The sequence below is a fragment of the Typopeltis vanoorti genome, chromosome 1, assembly GCF_054136105.1.
Source record: "Typopeltis vanoorti isolate ZY-2024b chromosome 1, IOZ_Tvanoo_1.0, whole genome shotgun sequence".
Lineage (NCBI taxonomy): Eukaryota > Metazoa > Arthropoda > Arachnida > Uropygi > Thelyphonidae > Typopeltis > Typopeltis vanoorti.
Window position 1 is genome coordinate 40,041,544 of NC_143549.1, and position 25,532 is coordinate 40,067,075.

General features: G+C 37.9%; 1 protein-coding gene across 1 annotated transcript in view; it reads left to right on the forward strand.

Moving 5' to 3' along the window:
• Positions 1-25,532, forward strand: part of stan (Protocadherin-like wing polarity protein stan) — a 777,611-nt gene that overhangs the window by 745,120 nt on the left and 6,959 nt on the right. Inside the window, exon 30 of the mRNA XM_090397383.1 lies at positions 20,768-20,847. Within this exon, the coding sequence (XP_090253509.1) occupies positions 20,768-20,847 (80 nt within the window). The remainder of the gene's footprint in view (positions 1-20,767; positions 20,848-25,532) is intronic.

Here is a 25,532-nt window from a genome sequence, read left to right on the forward strand (position 1 = left end):
AAGACTCATCGAGGGAGGTCCTTCCTAAGACATAAAGTCTGTCAAGACTCATCGAGGGGAGGTCTCCCCCCCTGAGAAACACAAAGTCTATCATACCACTCTTTAAACTCACTGACCGTTCTCGCTTTCACCACTCCATCAGGCAATGCATTCCACGGCTCAACCACCCTCCACACAAAGAAACCACTCCTTACCCTCTTGCTCACAGTTTCCTTTCGTAACTTCCAGGGGATGGCCTCTTGTCATCACTCCTTCCCGCTGATCAACCAAGCGAAAGAACTCCCCAGTGTCAATCCTGTAACCACCTCTCAACAGTTTAAAAGTCTCAATCATATCACCTCTCCTTCTTCTATCCACCAAACTCTGCAGTCCACATTCTCTCAGCCGATCCTCATAACTATCCTTGTACAGTCCTGAAACCATCTTTATCATCCGTCTTTGAATCCTTTCCACAGTTAATTTATCCCCTTCAAATCCTGGGGACCAAATCTGAGAACAATAGTCCAAGTGTGGTCTGATCAGAGACTTATACAACGGAATGATAACCCTCTTATCTCTGCAGGTCACTGTCCTTCTCATAATAGCAGCAATCCTCTGTGTTACCTTCGCCACCTTTGCAATATGTCCCCTAAACTTCAGGTTTCTATCAATCATCAACCCCAGATCTCTTGTCTCCCCTACTTCCTCCAATATAACTCCTCCCATAGAGTATGCAGCATCCCATGCTGCATTAAACCGATTCATTTTCCCATCTATCTAGCTTATTTAAATCCTCTTGCAGGGCTACCACATCTGCACTATTACTAATAATCCTTCCCAGCTTCGCATCATCTGCAAACAACCGAATATCCCCCTGCAATTCACTGGCTATGTCATTGATATAAAGGTTAAACAATATAGGTCCTAGTACTGAGCCCTGTGGGACCCCACTTGTAACCCTCTGCCTCCTGGAAACTGCTCCACCATACACAACTCTCTGATACCTGTCAGACAGCCAATCCTGAATCCAGTTGACCAATCTGACATCCAGACCCATGCTGCAACTTAAATATCAGCTTATCATGTGGCACCCTGTCAAATGCCTTCGCCAAGTCTAAGAAAATTGCAGTATATGCCTTTCCCTCATCTAATGTTCTTGTAACTTTATTATAAAAGGCCAGCATATTGCTAAAACAAGAGCGTCCTTTCACAAATCCATGTTGATTCTCACAGATAACATTACCCTCATCTGCCCAATGCTGTATACGGTCCCTCACTACTTTCTCCAAGATCTTAACAACTACTGATGACACACAGACGGGCCTATAATTAGACACTTCCAGTCTGTTACCACCCTTATGCAATGGCACTATCTTACCTTCCTTCCATTCCCAGGGCACCTTTGCCAAAGCCAGACTTTCATTGAAAAGCCACGTTAAAGGCACTGTCAATTCCCTAGCACATTCTCTCAAAACTCGTGGTGAAATACCATCCAGTTCCACAGCTTGACTGACATTCAGAGTACTCAGTATCTGAAACACACTCTCCTCCTGTACCTCCAGACCTCGAACTAGTCCTATCCCTCTAGCATTAAAACTGACTCCTCTAGGATGAAATACTCCAATAAAGTGTTCATTGAACAATTCCACTATGTCCTCTGCATCAGCCACGCTATTCCCATTTTTATCCCACAATATCATTCTTCCACAGTCATTTCTCCTCCTACTGGTGCCACACATTGAAAAAATTCCCTAGGATTTTCTTTGGATCTTAGGGCCAATCTCCTCTCATATTCCAGTTTCGCTTTCCTTACCACACTAGTCACTCTTCTGGCCTGTGTCTTATATTCCTCATGCATCTCTTCACCTGTTTCCTTATATCTCTTCCATAGCCTCTTTTTCGCATGTAATTCCTGTTTAATATTGTTTGTCATCCACTTTACTCCAAATTGCATCCTCTTCTTCACTCATGGTATACAACTTACCATTGCTGATAACAAATATTCTTTCACAATTTCCCACACACTGGTGATATCCTGGCCTTCCAATTCCTCCCTTCATGAAACTTCCCGAAGTTGACGTCTAAGACTATTATAATCACCTGCCTTATAATTTCACATAAGTTCCTGTCTCTTTGATACTCCTGCATGTCTATTCATTTTCCAAGTCAACACCATATGGTCACTATCTCCAACTGGTGGGAGAGACGTCAACTCAGTTATTATCAATTCTTCTGATGCTATAACCAAATCCAAAACTTTTGAACCTCTTGTTCCCTCTGTTACATGTTGCCTAAGACATTTGTCCCTCAAGAATTCTAGAAATTCCATTCCCCTATTGCTACATTCATCTTCCTCTCTCCAATTTATACTACTGAAGTTAAAATCTCCCATAACAATCATTCTTCTTGCACTTGCCAAACTTAGCTGTCTAAACATCTCCTGGTCCCCATCCTCTGTGTTCCTGGGTCTGTAGCAGCACCCCACTAAATATCCTGTCTTGCCTACCTCTACCTCACACCATACGCTCTTAAAATCATTTGTCTCACTTCCTTCCAAATTCTCCACTCTTAGAGGACATAGGTCATCACTTATCATAAGCAGTACCCCACCACCACGCTTTCCCCTCCTATCCTGAAGAAAAATGCTATACCCAGCAACTTCTATTCCTGTTGTTATATCCCCTTCTGTCAACCACGTCTCAGTGATCGCAATAATTTTTGGCCTGGCTGATGCTATCTGCGCCACCAATTCCTCTCCCTTACTCTGGATACTCCTGGCATTAGTATAAAGCATATAAATGCCATTGTTTCTATACCCAGCATTATCCCTTCTAGACTCCACTGGGCTCAGTGTTACCTGACATTGTCTCCTTTCTCCCAAGTATCCATTCCCACAAGAGGCCACCCCTGCTATCATCCTCCCTGGGACACACTGACTCGTTCAGAACAGCAATCTCTCTAGATGCCTACGTCCTTCCTCATTCAAATGTAAATGGTCTCTCGCATACAATTCCTCTCTTTCCTCAAACGCACTCCAAGCATCCACATATACCAGTCCTCTCTTGTCACACATTCTCGCTATTATGCCATTCAATATCACCGCTCTTCTGCTCAGCTCATCATTATCATACCTAGGCAACACGCACACTATTTTTCCTCTCTCTGTCTTCTTCCGTACAGTCTCGAGCAAAAATCTCATATCTCTCGCTGCCCGACTTACATTACCACTCAAGTCATTCGTTCCTACCATCACAATCATCTCATCCACCCTTTCTCCTCTCTTAATTGCCATAGCCACCCTTTCTATTGTTCCTCCTGGCAAACACTCCTCACGCATCCTATCTTGAACACCACGGATCATTGAGTCGCCATACATTATACCTCTTACCATTCCCTCGCTCCTATTGTTTCCATTCTCTCCTCTTCTTACATTCCCATACCTCTCTCTTCTACTGTTTCCATTCTCTCCTCTTCTAGCACTCCCATACCTCTCTCTCATTCCCTCTCTCCTACCGTTTCCATTCTCTCGTCTGCTAGCATTCCCATACCTCTCTCTCATTCCCTCTCTTCTACTGTTTCCATTCTCTCCTCTTCTAGCACCCCCATACCTCTCACTCATACTCCCTAAATTCTCTCTCTCTCTCCTACTCAGATTCGCCTTGCATTTATCTCCTCCATTCTCCTAATCTTATCTTTCATACTTCTGCTCTCATTCACAAGACATTCCACCTCCTCTTTCAACTCATCTATCTCCCTCTGCAGGTCAGTCACTCTTAATCTAAATTCACTCTCCCAAACAAAACCATCTCCTAAACTTTCACAGTCACTCACACCTTCCACACTATCAACTATTATTTTCTCATTCTCTCCTATCATACTACTTGTCTTCCTACATTCATTCCCCGTTCCTGGAGCAACAAAGTCGGATATCGATATATCTAATGTACTTATTTCCTCCAACTGCCTGCATTTTGTGCACATACACTCTCCACTCTCTTTAACAAGCCACATATGTAATTCCCGAGACGCATACATGCCGCAAGTACTGCATGCCACAAAGTCCCTTATGATATTGCTAATAATTGAGTTCTTAAATGGCGGAGGACTTGGCGTTACGCCACTTGCGACTGCTGCTGAATCCACCATCATTCCTTACTGCCGAGTAGCATAATGTTTAATAATTATTCAATTAATAAATAAGAGGAAAAAAAAGTACAAACATCAGAACATTTAAGTACTAAATATAACTAAATACAGTAACTTAGCTTCGTTTTGTCTTCCACTGTTACGCGTTTGATTCCGACGGTACCAAAATATATTATATCGTGACAGCAACTAACTTCCAAAAAACAACCACTGAAGTACACTCGTATTCAGAGAAACAATTTAGCAATCAAAAACGTAGAAAAACGGGGAAAAAAGTGGACTATTCACCGATTAAAAATCACTTTCTTCTGCACAGCTCAATTTCACTGCCACGTGCTACGGCGACGCTGATGATGCATGGATGATGTATAGATGCATGGAGTGGATTTGATGGACAAAGGGATTTATGTATGCCTAATGGACTACATTTTGAATGGGTTTAGCATTAGATGTTTCAAGAAACTGTTGTTTACTGAGTGTGGGAAGTGCAAAACAAGAGTAATTGGAGATATTAGGAGGATCCAATCAAGCATGTGTTGGGCACATCTGGGATAAATGAGCATGTATACAGAAATGATTATGCAATGCTGAATGCATAATCACACATTTTAGATTCAAATGCCTTCTATAATGGCATTACAGAAGGGTAATTGTGGATCCAAGGGGATGTTGATATTCATGAACATGAATGCTAGAGGTATCAGAAATAAGGGAGAGGTGTTTATGGCAATGGTCAGCTCAAGTTCTATTATTATTATCTGACCTCCATGGAGTGTAATGATTCATCACAAGATGTCTATACTCTCTCTCTCATGCCATAAAGATAATTGAGCGTGCCTTGAACCATTCACAGTTTCCGCACTCACCACACTTTCAGGCAATGCATTCCACTAACTAATCACCCTCCATACAAAGAACTTGCTTCTCACTCCCCTGCTCACACCCTTCTTATACAACTTACAGGGACATCCTTTGAAATATCTCCTCCATATTAATCTGGTAACAATCCCTCACCAACTTATATGTCTTAATCATATCCCCTCTTCACAAGGCTCTGTAAGTTGCATTTCTTCAATCTCTCCTTGTATCTGACATTTCATAGACCTGACACTAACTTAGTAAACCATCTCTAGACATTCTCCAGTGCATCCTCATCTCCCTGAAAACCAGGTGAACAAATCTGTGCAGTAATCCATATGCAGCCTGATTAAAGCCTTATAAGAGAGAACTATAACTTCTATGCTTCTGCATGTCAGTGTCCTACTTATTATTGCCATAATCCATTAAGATGTTCTTACAGTTTTAGCAATGTGATCCCTAATCATCAAGTCTCTGTCCACCATCATTCCCAGAACACTAATTTCTTCCACCTCCTATAAAATTTCTATTACTCTGCATCCCAAGCTTCCCTACCAGATTTCAAGAACTTGCACTTTGCAACATCAAACTGAAAGCTCCAATCATTTTCCCACTTACTTCTCATAGCCTTTCCCAACTTTTCATCATCGGCAAACAGTGGCACACTATTAGTAACTTTCCTCTTTTGAGATACCACTCCTCTACACACACAACCTGTTGATATCTGCCCAGCATCCATTTTCTATCCATCTTACTAGTCTGTTATTTAATCCTATCTGTTTCAGTTTAACTACTAGCTTGTGCATGTGGCAATCTATCAAAAGGCTTTGAAAAAATCCAAGTACACCTCTGTATATGCACTTCCTTTATCGAATAAATTTGTCACCTTGTTGTAATACATAAGCAGATTGCTGAAACATGAAAAAACAGACCTTTCCTCCCCCTAACCAACCTATGCTGACCATCATAAAAAATACCATTATTATCTCACCAACTTCTCTGACACCACAACAACCCAAGACACATAGATTGGCCTATAATTTGCAGTATCAATCTTATCCCCCTCCCCTTTGTGAAGTCGAATGATTTTTCTCATCTTTCATTCATTTGAAACTAGCACTGTTGCAAGACTTGTGTTAAACAGTTGTGCCAAAGGTGCCATTAATTCCATAGGACATTTCCTGAAGACATGTGATATACTGTCAAATTCTATTTCCTTATTAACATTAAGTTTACTTAATTCTTCATATACTTTCTGCTCATTCACCATCGGATTCTCTTCCACCATATTCTCTATACTGTTGTAGCTTCTTCTGATGTTGCCTTCACAAAGATAAAATACACTGATAAACTGATCATTGAATACTTCAATATCCTGTACATTGGCTATCAGTCTGCCTGTAGTCATCAACTAGCATTGTCCTCCCATAGTAATTTTTATTTCTACTTGCCTCATATAAAAAGAACTCATTAAGATTTTTCTTAGTTAGATTGGCAAATTTCTTCTTATACTGCACTTTTGCTACTCAACTTAAGTTCCATATATCCCTTTTTCACAGAAGTTCTCATAAGATTGGCTACAGCCCAGATGATTACTCATAGTCATTTACCAACTGGAGAAAGACTGGACACTCCATTCACAATCACATCTGCTGTAATATATAACCAGATCTAAGGCTCTTACTCCTTGTGTGGCCTCTACTATACATTGCCTAAGGTTGTTTTCACTTCAAAACTAAAGAAATTTATTCTCCTTATTTCCTAATCAATACTGTCATAATTGAAATCGTTGATAATCATTCTCTAAGTGTCCAAATATCTCATTCTATCAACCACACTGCTTCAAAACCAGTGCCACTTTTTCTCCTTGTATCTCAACCTTGCACAGACATAATTCCCTGGCTATCATCAGCAGTACCCTCCCCCCTCCTTCAGTAAAACCCTTGATCAAAGATTAGAGACCACAGATATGAAAAAGATTAAGGGAATGAACACATGGCATCATTGGAGTATCATATTATAAAATGAGGATATCAGGAAAGATCTTGACATTGTTTACATTCTGAAAGGTCTGAGCTAATTTCAGGTGATATGGTCACTTAAACAAAAATGGGCGAGTAAAATTTAGCAAAACAAATTCTAGAATGGCAGGTAAAAGACTTACAGGAAGACCAAGATCTAGGTGGATTGATACATTAAAAACTGCCATAGAAGACAGAAATATAAGATCTACTAATATTGGAGACTTGACTGATAATGGATTATTTTAGGAAAAAATTATGGATAGGAGCAGTGGTGAGCTATGGAAATTTTAACAAAGGGCTCGCATCATCGAGCAAAAAAAAAAAAGCTGTATTTCACACAAAAACTTCTATTAATACAGCTTATGTACAAATGCCAATGAAAGGGTATGAGGGGACAATCAACCTGTAAAGGCTATCATTTTTAAACAAATGTTTCATGGTCTAAACATGAAATATTTGCATACAATCATCTGTATTAATTTATCTTACATAAGAAAAACATTTTTTAACTATCAAAATATAATAAGAATAATTCATATTTATGAATTTAGGGACACAAAACACATGTATTGAAAAGATTATTTTACTGATTAATAATGAAATAATAACTTGACGTTTTGACCCCTGTTTGAGGTCATCATCAGAAGGATACATGTGTATACGAACCAAGCTACATGTCGTTGCACTCTATACAGGTAAATTACATCTATGTTGTTAACTAATCTTTTTTCTTAGCCTGCCCTCTAGTGATAAAAAAAAATAATAAAAATTAAAAATAATAATAATTCCCTGGTTATCACTTTTTTTTATCACTAGAGGGCAGGCTAAGAAAAAAGATTAGTTAACAATGTAGATGTAATTTACCTGTATAGGGTGCAACAGGTATACACAAGGATACACATGTATCCTTCTGATGATGACCTCAATACAGGGGTTGAAACATCAAGTTATTATTAATCAGTAAAATAATCTTTTCAACACGTGTTTTTGTGTCCCTAAATTCATAAATATGAATGCTGATCACCGTGTAACCTTAAAAGAAAGAATAATAACAATAAAATCTTTTATAATCGCACATATGCAAAAGTCTGCATTTTTTATAAAATAAATTTGTTTTGTTTGCGATAGAAGTTTTCATGACAAACAATCTATAAATAATAAATAAATATTATCTAAACATAGCGCATGCGCTTATTTTATTTTCAAATTTGGGCGCATTCGTTATAGAGGAGTTGAAACAATAATTCAAAATAATCTATACACTGCTGAATAGACTAATTTTTGTTAGGTTACCATATGAGTTTGTTGCTTAATATATTTAAAAAAATTATGCTTTTTTTTTTTTTTGAAAAAATAAAAAAGTAAACAAGAACAAGGGGCTCGCAAATTTGAGAAAAATTTAACAAAGGGCTCACATGAGCCCCCGCGAGCTTCTTATAGCTCACCACTGGATAGGGTGATGTAACTTTTTCATGTACTATTATGATATCTTGTACACATGCTTAGAGTACATGTCAGGAATTTAATGATGATAATATTTATTTAAAATGTAGGCTGTTTCTTAAGAGGAGCTGTTGATTCCATAAAAAAATTGTTTGTTTGTTTTTGCAATGAAATGCAGTAATTCTTCCCCCTGCCATTTGATTTTGGGAATAGCATTCACACCTGTTAGATCTCACTGTGGTCTATCTGGCAGTCTATCAAAAGCTTTTGCAAAATCCAAGTACACCACTGTATATGCATCTCTCCTGTCGAAGGTATTTGTCATCTTGTTATAATACATAAGTTAGTAAAGCATGACCCTTTAACAAACCCATGCTGATAATCACAGAGAATACTGCTGCTCTCAACCCATTTCTGTATCTTCTTCTCAGCAATCTCTCCAGTACCTTCATCACAACTCCAAACATAATATGAAGCCACAGCCTTATCACCACCTTTATGCAATAGAACAATTTTAACTTTCCACTCCTTCGGAAACTGTACTGTTATAACACTCTTATTAAACAGGCATGCCAATGATACTGCTAATTCTGTGGAACATTCCATTAAGATGTGATGTGGAGATATTAGAGAGAATCTGGAGACGAGTGACTAAGACAATGCCAGGACTTTGGAATGCTGGCTATGGAGAGAGAGAGGTTGAAGAAATGTGGATTGCAGAGTTTGGTAGGAGGAAGAGAGGTGATATGATAGAGACATTTAAGTTAGTGAGAGGATTTTATCAGATTAACCCAGAGGGGATTATAAAAAGAGTAGAATGTGAGAAGGGAAGAACTTCCAGAGGTCATTCCTGGAAGTTATGTATAAAGTGTGGTGAAGAGGGGTGTGAGGAGTAGATTTTTTACATGGAGAATTGGCAGTGAATGGAATGCATTACCAGATTGTGTAGTTAATGCAACGAGTGTTAAGGATTTTAAGATTCTAATTGATAAATATGTTGTCAGTTGAACGAACATCCCATGATGAGTCTATTGACTCAATGGAGGGTATAATAATAATAATAATGATGATAATGATAATATTGCTAAGTTAGATGATTGTGTGGTTGTTTGTTTGTGCTGATATTTCCTGGTACGCATTGGTTCTCTATAAATGGAAAAAGATAATGAACCATTTGGAAGGCATGTGACTAGTGTATCTGAGAAAGGCAGTCAATTATTAGATTTCTTTCCATTGTGAAGTAGATTTTAGAATGTTGCCTTTTAAATGCAGTAGAAATGTATCTAACATGTCCAGACCATGAGTGCCAAAAATAGCAAACACATCATCATCAACATAGTGTCAAACCACTGGTTTGATAATAGCTGTATCAAGTGCTTGGTTCTCTACTCTTTGATATAGGGTGGGAAATTGGACTCTAAGAAATCGACTCTCAGTTGATGATGCATTAATAAATAGTGAAATAATATTGAAATGAATCATTCTATCATAACTTTTTAGAATATGGTTATTAATATATTATTTAAATAAACAGAATTTTTTATAAAAAAGAAAAATTAATTACCTGTGGAGGGGAAGTGGAGATGGTAGTTTATCGAAATGTTGAATAGGTTTGTATGTAGGAGTGTTTATACTATTCATATTTGGGCAAAAGTGTTGGTGCTGGTTATATTCTAGATCAGGGGTTCCCAACCCTATGCCCGCAGGCACCATGGCACCCGTCAACCAATTTGTGTGTGCCTGCTGCTGTTCAACCATGTGCCGTATAGTTTGAAATAATCACGCAACAATTCATGGCATGCTATATGACGCATGCGTTAATGACACATGACGAGTATTAAATGCATACAATGTAAAGTAGACGCGCATTCGAAGTTGTTCATTCCAGTTTAAGAACTGGAATATCATCATATTCTCCTAATTATGAAGCACTGTCCTATGAAATGAAATGCCAAAGATCACACTAACTTACATATATATATATATATATATATATATATTTACATTTTTATATAATGTAAACTTTTAAGTAATAAAACATTTGATTATAATGTAAACTTTGTATGTATTCATTTAAAAAAAGAATTCAAAAAATTTGCTTGAAAAAATAGATGGCGCCCGTCGCCCTATCGGTATTTTAGAATGTGCTCTAGGAAACAAAAAGGTTGGGAACCCCTGTTCTAGATGGATGAAAAGGCTTGAGTTTGTTAACAGTTTCTTTCACCCAAGAAATGATTATTTTCAGTCATTTATAAACTATTCTTTTGTGTAGTAGTATGATCATGATCTATGATTTTATATATAGAATGAAAATGGTTCATTTTGTTACTGTTTGATTCATTATCACCATAGCATTACCTTTGTTTGCTTTGGTTATAACAATTCTTGTTACTGTACATATATATATATATATATATATTTTTTTTTTTTTTTGTGAAATATTGTTTTTAAGAGATTTTGATTTCTTTAGGATGTTAGCTACAACCAAACAAATGTCTTTGGCTATAAATGGAGGCATGTCATCCATGCTCAACTGATGCCTAGGCTGTAGCAACAAAATTATTTCCTTGATTTAGTGTACTGACAGCTTCTTCTGTTTGGTTTACTAATAAAAAATTTACAGTCATGCGATCTTGATGTAATTGCAATTGTCTTATAGTACTATGAAATTAGAGGATTTCAAATTTCTTCTTTAGGATGTTAATTGGGTTAGAAATGTTAATATTGGGTATAGAAACAATGCCATTTATATGCTATATACTAATGCCAGGGGTATCCGGAATAAGAGAGAGGAATTGGTGGCGCAGATAGCATCAGCCTGGCCAAAAATTATTGGGATCACTGAGACGTGGTTGACAGAAGAGGATATAATAACAGGAATAGAAGTCGCCGGGTACAGCATTTTTCAGCAAGATAGGAAGGGAAAGCGTGCCGGTGGAGTACTGCTTATGATAAGTGACGATCTATGTCCTCTAAGAGTGGAGACTGTAGCAGGCAGTGACACTAATGATTTTGAAAGCATATGGTGTGAGGGAGAGGTGGGAAAGACAGGATATTTAGTGGGGTATTGCTACAGACCCAGGAGTACAGACAGTTGAGTTTGGCAAGTGCAAGAAGAATGATTGTTATGGGAGATTTTGAATACAGTAGTATAAACTGGGGAGAGGAAGATGCATGTAGTAATAAGGGAATGGAATTTCTAGAATTCTTGAGGAACAAATGTCTTAGGCAACATGTAATAGAGGGAACAAGAGGTTCAAGAGTTTTGGATTTGGTTATAGCATCAGAAGAGTTGATGATAACTGAGATGACATCTCTCCCAACAGTTCGAGAGAGTGACCATATGGTTTTAACTTGGAAAATGAATAGACATGCAGGAGTCTCAAAGAGACGGGAATGTATGTGGAATTATAAGGCAGGTGATTATAATAGTCTAAAATGTCAACTTGGGGAAATTTCATGAAGGAAGGAATTGGAAGGCTGGGATATCATTAGTGCGTGGGAAATTATGAAAGAATATTTGTTAGCAGCAATGGTAAGTTGTATACCAAAAGTGAACAAGAGGATGCAATTTGGAGTAAAGTGGATGACAAACAATATTAAACAGGAATTGCATGCGAAAAAGAGGCTGTGGAAGAGATATAAGGAGACAGGAGAAGAGAAGATGCATGAAGAGCACAAGACACAGGCCAGAAGCGTGACTAGTAAGATAAGGAAGACGATATTGGAATATGAGAGGAGATTAGCCCTAAGATCCAAAGAAAATCCTAGGGAATTTTTTCAATGTGTGGCCAGTAGGAGGAGAAATGACTGTGGAAGAATGATATTGTGGGATAAAAATGAGAATAGAGTGACTGATGCATAGGACATAGTAGAATTGTTCAATGACCACTTTATTGGAGTATTTCATCCTGGAGGAGTCAGTTTAATGCTAGAGGGATCGGACAGGTTCAAGGTTGAGAGGTACAGGAGGAGAGTGTGTTTCAAATACTGGGTACTCTGGATGTCAGTAAAGCTGTGGGACTGGATGGTATTTCACCATGAGTTTTGAGGGAATGTGCTAGGGAACTGACAGTGCCTTTGACCTGGCTTTTCAATGAAAGTCTGGCTACTGGAAAGTGCCCATGGAATGGAAGGAAGGTAAGATAGTGCCATTGCATAAGGGTGGTAGCAGACTGGAAGTGTCTAATTATAGACCAGTTTGTGTGTCATCAGTAGTTAGTGACATCTTGGAGAAAGTAGTGAAGGACCGTATAAAGCATTGGGCAGATGAGGGTAATGTTATCTGTGAGAGTCAACATGGATTTGTGAACGGGCGCTCTTGTTTTAGCAATATGCTAGCCTTTTATGATAAAGTTACAAGAGCATTAGATGAGGGAAAGGCATATGCTGCCATTTTCTTAGACTTAGCGAAGGCATGTGACAGGGTGCCACATGATAAGCGGATATTTAAGTTGCAGCACATGGGTCTGGATGTCAGATTGGTCAACTGGATTCAGGATTGGCTGTCCAATAGGTATCAGAGAGTTGTGTATGGTGGGGCAGTTTCAAGGAAGCAGAGGGTTACAAGTGGGGTCCCACAGGGCTCAGTGCTGGGACCTATATTGTTTAACCTTTATATCAATGACATTGTCAGTGGATTGCAGGGGGATGTTCAGTTGTTGCAGATGATTCAAAGCTGGGAAGGATTATTAGTAACAGTGCAGATGCAGCAGCCCTGAATGAGGATTTGACTAAGCTAGATAAATGGGCAAATGAATGGTGGTATCGGTTTAATGCAACAAAATGTAAGGTCTTGAGGTTTGGGAAACATCGATGGGAGACTGCATACTCTATGGGAGGAGTTATACTAAAGGAAGTAGGGGAGCAAGAGATCTGGGATTGATGATTGATAGAAACCTAAAATTTAGGGGACATATTGCAAAGGTGGTGAAGGTAACACAGAGGATTGCTGCAATAATGAGAAGGACACTGACCTGCAGAGATAAAACAGTTATCATTCCATTGTATAAGACCCTGATCAGACCACACTTGACTATTGTTCTCAGATTTGGTCCCCATAATTTGAAGGGGATGAATTAACTGTGGAAAGGGTACAGAGGTGGATAACAAAGATGGTGTCAGGACTGTACAATGATAGTTATGAGGATCGGCTGAGGGAATGTGGATTGCAGAGTTTAGTGTATAGAAGAAGGAGAGGTGATATGATTGAGACTTTTAAACTGTTGAGAGGTGGTTACAGGATTGACACTGGGGAGTTCTTTCGCTTGGTTGAACAGCGGGAAGGAGTGATGACAAGAGGCCATCCCTGGAAGTTATGAAAGTTAACTGTGAGCAGGAGGATGAAGAGTGGTTTCTTTGCATGGAGGGTGGTTGAACCATGGAATGCATTGTCTGATGCAGTGGTGAGAGCGAGAACGGTCAATGAGTTCAAGGAGTGGTATGATAGACTTTGTGTTTCTTAGGGGGGGGGGGACCTCCCCTCGATGAGTCTTGATAGACTTTGTGTTTCTTAGGAAGGACCTTCCATGATGAGTCTTTTGACTCCATGGAGGCCTGAATAATAATAATAACTACATATAAATGAATGTTATTGGACATAACCAAAGGCAGATTGCGTATTCTATGTTCAACAGATGCCATTATTTTAACTTTTGGAACTTTTTGAAATGCAACAGCAGAGTTATGTCCTCAGCATAATGCACCGACATCTTCTTCTAATGAAAAATTTAAAGTTATGTGATCTTGATGTAATTGTATTTGTCTTATAGTATTATGATGTTGGAGGATTTCACATTTCTTTTGATTCTGATTTTTAACTTTTTTTTTATAATTACTTATTTATTGGAGCTTCAGAGATGTTGAGGACTGCTTATATTTCAGGATTTAAAATATCACCCAGTTCATTCCGTAGAGCACTGATAGCCTAAATTATCAATATGCGTATGGAGTTGTCAAAAATCAGTATAGTTATCAATCCCTTGGTATATCATGTTAATAAATAATAATAATAATAATAAAGGACACAGAATCTGAAGTCTCTTTAAGTGTTTCATATTCATAGCAGTTTTCTGATATGTATATGGACCATCTGTGAGACTGATCAAAGTGAATCATTGAAAGAGAGAGCGAGAATATTGACAAACTGGGCAGTTTTTCAAGAGATTCTCAGCACATTAATTCAAACTTGAGAACACTATACTACGAATGGGAAGATTTGAGTGTTAGTAGCTGAAGGGGTAAAAGTAGTGGGCTTTAGATGGAAAGAGAATGCTATGATTTTTAGAAGGTCAAGATTTTTAGAAAGGTTTTCAAAAAACAAATCTTGAAAACCATTTCAAGATGTGATCATGTTTATGCTAAGAACTAATACACAAATCACTAGATAATCACATCTCTTTTTTGCCTGACATTTGCTAGAAGTAAATGTCAGAAGAAGAGATGTGATTATAGTAATTTGTGTATTAGTGAGGATGAAGGAAGGTGAATCAAGATCCTGTTTTGCAAGAAAATGGCAAGACTTTGTCTTAGAAGCATTAGAGCCGACCAAGTTATCTTCACCCCATTAAAGTGGTATAACATGGAAGTTGACAGGAAGACATATTTAGTTGGATGTTGCTAATGGCCAGGGAAAGTGAAGGCTGGTGGTGAAGAAATGTGTAAACAACTTGGATTAGGGAACAAATGAGGGATAATTTTAATTATGATGATTAGATTGGAATGAAAAGATAGCATTTGGGAATAAGGAATATGAAATTCTTTAGAGATAACTATCTCAGACAGCATGTGAAGGAAGGCATTTAAGGACTGAGAGTTCTAGCTTTCATCATTTCATTACAGGTTGTAATAAGAGAGTGGGTTTTACACTTTCCTCCAGTTAGTGAAAGGGATCATGAAGTGATCACCTGGGTTGTGGCTAGCCATATACAAACTTTTGTGAGGAAAGGATACATGGAATAAGGCTGGTGATACAACAAGCTTAGGAGATGGCTTGTAGCAGTAACATGGAACAATGAGTTTAGTGGTAAGAAAATAAATACTGCATGGGAACTGCAGCATCAATGTGTGTGAATGTATTCTGATGGCCAAAAGGCTGAATAAGGTAGGTGTAAGGTGGATGAATGTGGAGCTTAAGCATGAAATCCAGAAAAAGAAGATACTTTGGAGGAAGTACAAGATGAATAATGGTAATAATCAGTTACACGAAGAGTATAAAGAACAAGCCAGGAGAGTGACTCGGTTAGTAAGGAAAAACAGAAGTGCACTATGAACAGAAATTGGTAAATCAGGTGAAGAAAAACCCAAGAGAGTGTTTTAGATATTGGGCATTCTTCCTTTTACTTGCCCAATATCTAAAACACTCTCTTGGGTTTTTCTTCACCTGATTTACCAATTTCTGTTCATAGTGCACTTCTGTTTTTCCTTACTAACTGAGTCACTCTCCTGGCTTGTTCTTTATACTCTTCGTGTAACTGATTATTACCATTATTCATCTTACCATGATCACAATGTATGAAAGTACTAGATCAATTTTTTAAAGGTGTTTCATCCTGATCAGGGTAAAATCATGAGGAATTTAAGTGTAGAGGACATAGGAGAGTGGCTTAATTGTGAGTGAGCAGGAGGTATTTGAGGAAATAAACTTGATGTCAATAAGGTGATAGGATTTGATGACATATCACCATGCATCTTAAGAGAATGTTCCAGGGAATTGGCAGTAGCGTTGGCATGCTTCTTTAATAAGTGTCATGTACCTGCACAGGTTCCAAGGGAGTGGAAACAGGGTAAAACTATTCCACTGCATTAAGGCTGTAGCTTCAAATTATAGGCCATTCTCTATATCTGGAGTTGTGGTGAAGGTACTGGAGAGATTGGTAAGAAGTAGGATAAAGAAATGAGTTAAATAACAGCAGTATTCTCTGCAGTTATCAGCATTGGTTTGTTAAAGGGAGATCATGTTTCACTAACTTACTTATGTACTATAAAAAGGTGACTTTGGACAAGGAGATGCATATACAGTGTGTACTTGGATTTTGCAAAGGTTTTTGCCAGACTGCCACATGACAAGCTGGTAACACTCCATCAAAGTGGTGTAACATGGAGGTTGATAGGAAGACATATTTAGTTGGATGTTGCTAATGGCCAGGGAAAGTGAAGGCTGGTGGTGAAGAAAATTAGGGAACAAAGGAGGGGTAATTTTATCGGTAATTTTAATTATGGTGGTATAGATTGGAATGAAAAGATAGCATTTGGGAATAAGGAATATGAATTTCTTGAGAGATAACTATCTCAGGATTGTTACAGTAAAATTGAAATTGAAATGTTACAGAATAAATTGAAACAGATAGGATTGGATAACAGACATTTGAGTTGGATCAGTGACTGGCTGTCAGATAGGTATCAGAAAGTTGTATATGAGGGTGCAATATCCCAAAAGAGGAAGGTTACTAGTGGTGTACTGCAGGGATCAGTTTTGGGACCATTATTGTTCAATTTGTATGTTAATGATATTGGGATGGTTTAACTAGTGATATGCAGCTGTTTGCAGATGATACACAACTGGGGTGAGCAATGCAGTGTCCAGCAGATGTTATGGCCTTACAAGAGGAATTGAATAGATTACATGAATGGACAGGTAAGTGGAACTTTCAGTTCAATGTTGCAAAGTGTAAGGTTTTGAGATTGGGAAGCAACGATGGGATGCAAAGTATACACTTGGTGGGGGAAACTTTAAAGGAATTAGAGGAGATGAGAGATCTATGAGTGATGATGGACAATGACCTGAAATTCAGGAGCCACATTGCACAAATTGTGAAGACATCACATCGGTTAATGGCAATGATGCGGAGGATCCTGACATGCAGAAATAGAGAGATTATGATTACATAATGCCTTGATCAGGCCTTGTATGGATTATTATATATAGATTTAATTGCTGTGTTTTCATGGTGAAGAGGATATGTTGGAAAGGGTGCAGAGATCAAGTGATTCAGACTAAGAGATTTGATGGATCCAGAGTGGCAGAACCCATATTTGTGGTCATTGATTAATTGGTGGGTTTCCAGGCAGTGAACAAGTTGACTCGTAAGGGCTTTCTCTGTTATTTTACAAGACAAGGAGTTGGAAATTTTTAGGAATGGGCTGAATATAGGTTCGCTATTATGCTGTGGAGTAGATGCAACCTGTGTATAAAACAACATCAACAGATTTTAGTGCTGATACATAACTTAATTGCAGTTTGGGAGGTAATGACTAGAAGACTTTAGTATTTAAGACCACAATTCATTTGCCAGAAACTATGGAAGAAGTGATTTCCTTTGGTTATTTATGCAGGAGTTGTAGTAGTAGGAGGAGAATAATGCAGATCAGCTTTATCTGTAGGTATTTTTGCAGCAGCATCTGAGTGAGAAACAGGTGAAATGCATAATAAATTTAGTTTAATCCTTTATCCAAGTGTGAGCAAACAAAGTTTGCTCCTGAAAGTATCTTCAGGACTGGGGTAAGGTGGTACAACACCAGGGCACTCCTTGCAAAGGTGGATCAAGTTACCAACACTCCTATCTCAGTATCTCCCATAATGCAAAACACATCTCCTTGCAGATATGTCTAATGTTATGCATTAAGGGAAGGGCCACAACCCAGACTAGTTTCGACCTTTATTGAGGTCTCTTCAGTGGGAGCCAGGCCCAAGTGGAGATACCAGGCAGAAGCATTAGCAGGTCATCTCTGCCAAATGGTGTGCCACCCTTTTTTAAATTACTCTGGATTTAGAGAAAGATGTTGAAAGTTTATTTTTCACTTGGTTAGAGTATAATAAATTTAGTTTAATCCTTTATCCAAGTGTGAGCAAACAAATTTTGCACCTGAAAGTATTTTCAAGACTGGGGTAAGGTGGTACAACACCGGGAGGCTCGTTGCAAAGGTGGAGAAAGCTCTATCATCACTCTGCTTTTTTAACAATATTTTTTACTGTTGAAGCTCATATTAGAACATCTGCTCTAATATGTGCAAGAGTAGTTGGTTTTGTGGCCACACAGAACTATTTGAATTCCAAAAGAATCCAAGCAGGCATTATTTAGTAATAGAATAGATTTCCAATTTTTGGAAATTCTGAATCTTTTGAGAGTCACAACTCCTTGGAGATCCATAATAATGGTAAATAATCCACTATCATACAGCTGTTTGTATGAAGGTTCTCCCATTATAAATTGGTGAGCTTCAATAAATTCAATTGAATCTAATCAATACATTAATAAAAGACAATTTACAGACTCTCTCCTGAGTCTGTTCTTTTAAGAAGTAGTGGTGTGATGATACTAAGGCATCTGATGCTGGGAAGGTTTATATTATTATTATTATAATTATTATACAGATATCTCCATGGACTCAGAAGACCCATTGCAGAAAATCCATTATTCATACACTAGTGATTATTCATATAATACCCGTCATACCTCTCGTTAAACTCATTCCCTGATGAAGCACCCACAAGAATTCTGGCAGCCCATTCAACCTCAAATATAGTCCTAACACTCTTGCTAACTGCTCTTACACAATTTCCATGGGTAATCCTTGTTCTTTCTCTTCTGTGATGTACTGAAAAAAAAAGTCTGCAGTGTCAATCTGATCTATCCCCTTTGATAACTTATATGCTTCTATCATGTCTTCTTTTTTTCTCCTATCAGCTAGTTTTTGAAGCCCACAAACCATCAATCTATTCTCATAGGAAGCATTCCATAGATCTGCCACAAACTTTGAAATTTGCCTCTGGATCCTCTCCATAAGTCTTCATCCCCATGGAATCCATGTGTCCAGATCTGCATGCAGTAGTCCAGATGTGACCTTATTAAAGCTTTATATAGGGGAATAATAACCCCTCTATCCCTGCTTGTTATTGTGTTCTTCAACAACCATGCAGCATGATGTGCTGTATTTAACTACCTTTGCATTGATCCAGATATGTTACCTGTATTTTTAAGTATTAGTAATTTCATAGGCAAATGTAATTTACCTTACTGATATAAATACAGTGGTACCTTGAATTGCGAATAACTTGGTCTGCGAGTGTTTCGTAAGAAAAGCAAAAATTTTTACTAAATTTTAACTTGATAAATGAGCGACGTCTTGCAATACGAGTACTGTATTACCTATACGCTTTGTCTGCCGAGCGTCACGTGATCACAAGCCGCTCGGGATTGTGGATAATTGTCTCGCATGCACGGTCTCAGTCGGCATACCTCATTCGTATAGTCAACATTCGTGCTAGCATTGTGACCATGTGTGTGTGCGTAAAGCATTTTTTTATTTTGTGTCCAAATGTAGTGGCTGTTCTTTATTAACTGTACTACGACAATGGCCCCAATGAAGAAAAAGGTTGAAAAGGAAGGCGGTAAGAAGGAGATGATTACGGTGGAAGTTACGAAGGAAAGCATCAGGAAGCACGAAAAAGGTATGCAAGTGGCCGCCATCGCAAGATTTTATAAGAAGTCTACGTCTAAGAAGTCTAGGGAGGTGTGTAAATTGTGGGAAACAGTGCAACATTTTGTAGAAAAGCACCACCTGAGTAAGGCTGTGGTTGTGCGAGCGATGAATCTGTTTAACGACAATGCAATGTCATATTTCCGTGAAATCCTCAAAAGGAGGCAAAAGCAAGTGTCATTGGATAGGTTCCTTGTTAAAGTCGCACAAAAAGAAAAAGAGTCAACAGATAGCAGTGATTCCGTTAGTGAAAATGAAAATCATGCTACCCAATTCAATTACTGTAATATGTAATTGTAATGTAATTAATAAATTCGATTACTTTATGTATTTTGTATTAATCATTTTTATATGAATATTTTTGAGTTTTGGAACAAATCATCTGAGTTTTTATTATTTCTTATGGGGGAATTCGCTTTGATATACGAGTGCTTTGGATTACGAGCACGTTTCTGGAATGAATTATGCTCGCAAACCAAGGTACCACTGTAATAATAGATATTTTATCCATTTCATAAATTCTACCACCAGGTTCTTGGAAAAATGCAATTTAAAGAGCTAGAGTTTGTCTGCTCAATGTTCAATAAAGAGAAAGCGTTATTAAGCTCATTTTGAACTCATGTAGAGAATGTTTTTTTTTTTTTTCCATTGTTATTAGTGATGATGAACCATAGAAGCAGCCAAATCAGCAACAATGCAGTTTACGGTAATCATTATATTATATACACTTGTACTTATCATGATAGGTTTTATATTGATGTATTTATAAACTGATGTTTTTTAAAGCAGAGCTTCAAGTGTATTTGTGCTTTACATGATATCCCTTGCATAATTTTCAGCTGAATTTAGGAGTCTTTGCCATGGCTATAAGAGCAAGTGTTCAGATAAAAGACACAGTCATGGATTTTGGAAATCTCAGGTATTCCTTGTTCTCATACACATTGTTTTTGATAGAATGAGAAATATAAAATATATTATTATTGTTATTATTATTATTAACATCTGACCTCCATGGAGTCAGAGATTCATCATGGGAGTAACACGCTATCACACACAACTGTTCTTAAACTGATTCAATGTGTCCACATTCTTCACAACACACTCAGGCAATGCCTTCCACTCACCAATCACTCTCTCTGTGCAAAGAACCTGCTCAGTTCTCTTCTAACACCTACCTTATACAATTTCCAGGGGTAGCCTCTTCTGTGCATCCTTTCACATGAAAATCCAGTGACCAAATCTGTACACAGTAATCCATATGAGGCCTGATTAAGGTCTCATATGGATTATTGTGTATACACTTGAAGGCCTCAAGGCCCCTGCATCATTGCCATTATCTGATGTGATGACTTGAAACTTTTGCAATGTAACCCCTGAATTTCAGGTCCTTGTCCTTCACCACCACCACTACTCCCAGATCTTTCATCTCATCTACTTCCTATAAAGTTTACCAAACAAGTATATACTTTGCATCACATCATTGCTTATGAAATTTCAAAACCTTGTACTTTACATCATTGAACTGACAGTTCCATACCAATCTATTCAAATCATCCTGTAAGGTCACAACATCTACCTGACTTTGCATTGCTCTTCCCAATTTTGATTAAAATCTGTGAACATCTGCACATCACCAATTAAACACATCTCAATATCACTAATATACAAATTGAACAACAATAGTCCCAATACAGACCCCTGTGGCATGCCACTAGTGATTTTCTCTTTTGGGATAATGCATCCCCATTTACACCTTTCTGTTACCTATGATGAATACGATGTAGCCTAAGATTTGTTGGCATTAGTGAAACCTGGCTATCAGAATCTGATGGTAACAATGTCACATGTAGCAGTGAGTCTCAGTCTCTCTGGTGTGAAGTGGAGGTTAACAGAATGAAATATATGGTGGGTTGCTACAAACCTGGCAGCTCAGTTGCAGGGGAAAAAGAAATGCATCACCAATTTAGCCTTATGGGTACCAAACTAATGATCATTATGGGTGACTTTAATTTTCCAAACATCGATTGGGTAGAAGAGAAATCTCATGATAAGAAAGAAGAGGAATTTATTGAATTGTTGGGAGACAACTTTCTCAAGCAGTATGTGAAAGAAGGAACTCGAGGTCAAAGAGTGTTGGATTTGCTCATAGCATCAGAAGGGGGTCTCTGTCAAGAATATGGCTATTTTACCACCAATTGATGATAGTGATCATGCTGTACTTTCTTGAGAAGTATCTAATTGTATTGATGCTCTGATTAAAACTGGTTACATGCTGAACTACAAAGCTGGAAATTATGATCAACTTAGGAGAATGCTATCTTTGGTCCCATGGTATCATGATGTATAGGTTGGGAGTGAAATGGATGTGTAACCTTATTAAGCAAGAGGCCCAAAGGAAGAAGGTGATATCGAAAGAATATCATGAGAATAATAAAAGTGAGAGGAATTATGAAATATATAAAGCTCAGGCCAGAAAACTAACAAGTATTTTGAACAAAGCTAAATCAAAGTATGAAAAGCAATTCACCATACAAGCTAAAGGCAATCCAAAAGAATTTTATTGTTATGCCACAAGCAAAAGAAAGAATGAATGTGAAAGAATAACTTTATTGAATGCAGATGGTACCTGAGTGTCGGAAACTAATAAGATTGTTCAATTAATGAGTGCTCACTTTGCTAAGATATATCAACCAGGTGTATATAACATGGTGCACAGTGCTACTGCTATATTCGATGAAGAGTTAGAGTTTCATGAAAATGAGATTGAAAAGCTGTTGCATAACCTGGATAAGAATTTGTCTATAGGGACAGATAGAATATTATTATTATTATTATTATTCATGCCTCCATGGAGTCAAAAGACTCATTGTGGGAGGTCCTTTCTAAGAAATACAAGTCTATCAAGACTCATCCAGGGAGGTCCCTCCTAGGAAATACAAAGTCTATCATACCACTCCTTAAACGCATTAATAGTTCTCGACCTCACCACTCTATCAGGCAATGCATTCCATGGTTCAACCACCCTCCATGCAAAGAAACCACTCCTCACCCTTTTTCTCACAGTTTCCTTTCATAACTTCCAGGGATGGCCCCTTGTCATGACTCCTTCCCGCTGTTCAACCAAGCGAAAAAACTCCCCAGTGCCAACCCTGTAACCACCTCTCAACAGTTTAAAAGTCTCAATCGTATCACCTCTCCTTCTTCTATCTCCACCAAACTCTGCAGTCCACACTCCCTCAGCCGATCCTCATAAGTAACATTGTACAGTCCTGACACCATCTTTATTATCTGCCTTTGTACCTTTTCCACAGTTAATTTATCCCTTTCAAATCCTGGGGACCAGATCTGAGAACAATAGTCTAACTGTGGTCTGATCAGAGTCTTATACAATGGAATGATAATCCTTTTGTCTCTGTAGGTTAGTGTCCTTCTCATTATTGCAGCAGTCCTCTGTTACCTTCACTACCTTTGCAATATGTCCCCTAAATTTCAGGTTTCTATCAATCATCAACCCCTGATTTCTTGTCTTCCCTACTTTCTCATTTTGCTGCATTAAACTGACACTCCATTTGCTAAAGGAATATTCAGCTGAATTGTCTTTCACATGTTTTTTTTTTTTCACATGTTTGTATAATTTGAGTCTCAACTCAGAAATGATACCCCATGAATGGAAGGAATGTACGATAGTTCCATTGTACAAGGGTGGTGCAAAAACTGATGTGTCTAACTACTGATTTATCAGTATCTCTGGTGTAGTAGGGAAGATTTTAAAGAAGGTGGTAAGAACTTGCATACAGAAATTGGTTGACGAACATACTATACTGTAAGGATCAGCATCGGTTTAACTAAAGGAAGGTCATGTTTTATCAAATTTGCTTATATTTTATAACGTTACGGACAAGTTGGATGAAAGGTGTAAACACTGATAATCGCGTTGATAGGCTTATGTGTTCGTCAGAAATGTTGTAATAGATTTAACAGTATTGATATGAACACTATTTCACTATGGCAAATCGGGTTTGGCAGACCATGCTTTGGATACCCCAGCACACAGGATCAATTGGGAAAAAAACAAAAGTAATGCACAAAAGCTTCTACAAGTCAGAGAGGTTGTTCCTGGAATCAACAGAAGCCTTAAAACATACTCTGAACCTTAACAAGTATGGCTGTATAAATCGACCAAAGATTTGGGATACAGTCATCCTAAGACCAAATTAATATTTATTACTTTTATTTTTTCAAACTTTCTAAGACTATTATTTGGACTACTATTTCAAAACTTTGAACTATTTTTTTTTTTTTTAAGCTAAATGGTGCCCTATTAGGACTTTAGTCTTGTATTGCACACTGCAATTACTTATACTAGCCCCACTGTTACACCAGATTGTGGTTGCCTTGCATTTGTAACAAACTTTGTGTTGTGTGTTCTGAAGATGCTGGATATAATACCAGCGAAATATTAGCTTTTAAGTTAATAAATAGTTATTTTCTTATCCATGTATGTTCATATCAATACCGTTAAATCTATTACAACACTATGATAATGTTGGATTTTTCTAAGGCATTTTATCGGATAACACACTAAAGGCTGTTGCATAAACTGGTGAATATGGGATTGAAATATAATCTTTTGACTTGGATCAGGGGATGGTTGAAAAAGAGATATCAAAAAGTGGCATACAGTGGGTGTGAATCTGCCAGATTTAAGGTGACCAGTAGTGTACCTCATGGTTCTGTCCTTGGGCCATTATTGTCCAATCTATACATTAATGACATCAGGCAGGATCTGTCATCAGATGTCCAAATGCTTGCTGATGATGCAAAGATGGGCAGGGCAATCAAGGATACTTCTGATATTCAACAGTTACAAAATGATTTTGAATAGACTGTTAATTTGGGCAAACAAAAATGGCTGTCAATTTAATGTCAGTAAGTGTAAAGTTATGCACTTTGGCGTGATTAGAGTTCCAGTAGCATATTATATTAGTGGGGTTATACTACAAGAAACTGAACAGGCAAGGGGTCTTGCCGTATTGGTGGATAGAGAATTTAAAGTTCAAAGGTCGCATAGCAAAAGTTGCAAATACAACTCAGAGGATAATTGCGATGTTGAAGTGAAGCTTGACATGTAAGGATAAGCAAGTCATTTTGCCTTTTTATAAGGCTTTGATAAGACCACACCTGGGTGTGGTCTTATCAAAGGGTGTGCAGATTTGGTCTCCTGGGTTCCAAGGGGATAAAGAAGCTGTGGAAAGGATGCAAAGAAGAGTTACAAAGATTATATCTGGATTATGGGATTTAGATTATACCAGAGTCTGCAAGTATATGGATTGCATACACTTGCTAACAGGAGAAAGAGAGGTGATATGATAGAGACCTATAAACTTTTGAATGGGTATTATAGGATATCAACTGATGAAATTTTTTGTTATATGGAAGGTGGGGAGAGAACATGCGGGCATCCATATTAGTTAAATTTATTTGCAATCAAGAAAGGGGTAAGAGCTAGGTTTTTCTCCCACAGAGCAGTGAGTGAGTGGAATAATTTGCCCTTAGGTGTTGTGAGTGCATCTAGTATGAGCGAATTTAAGGAAGGTATGATAG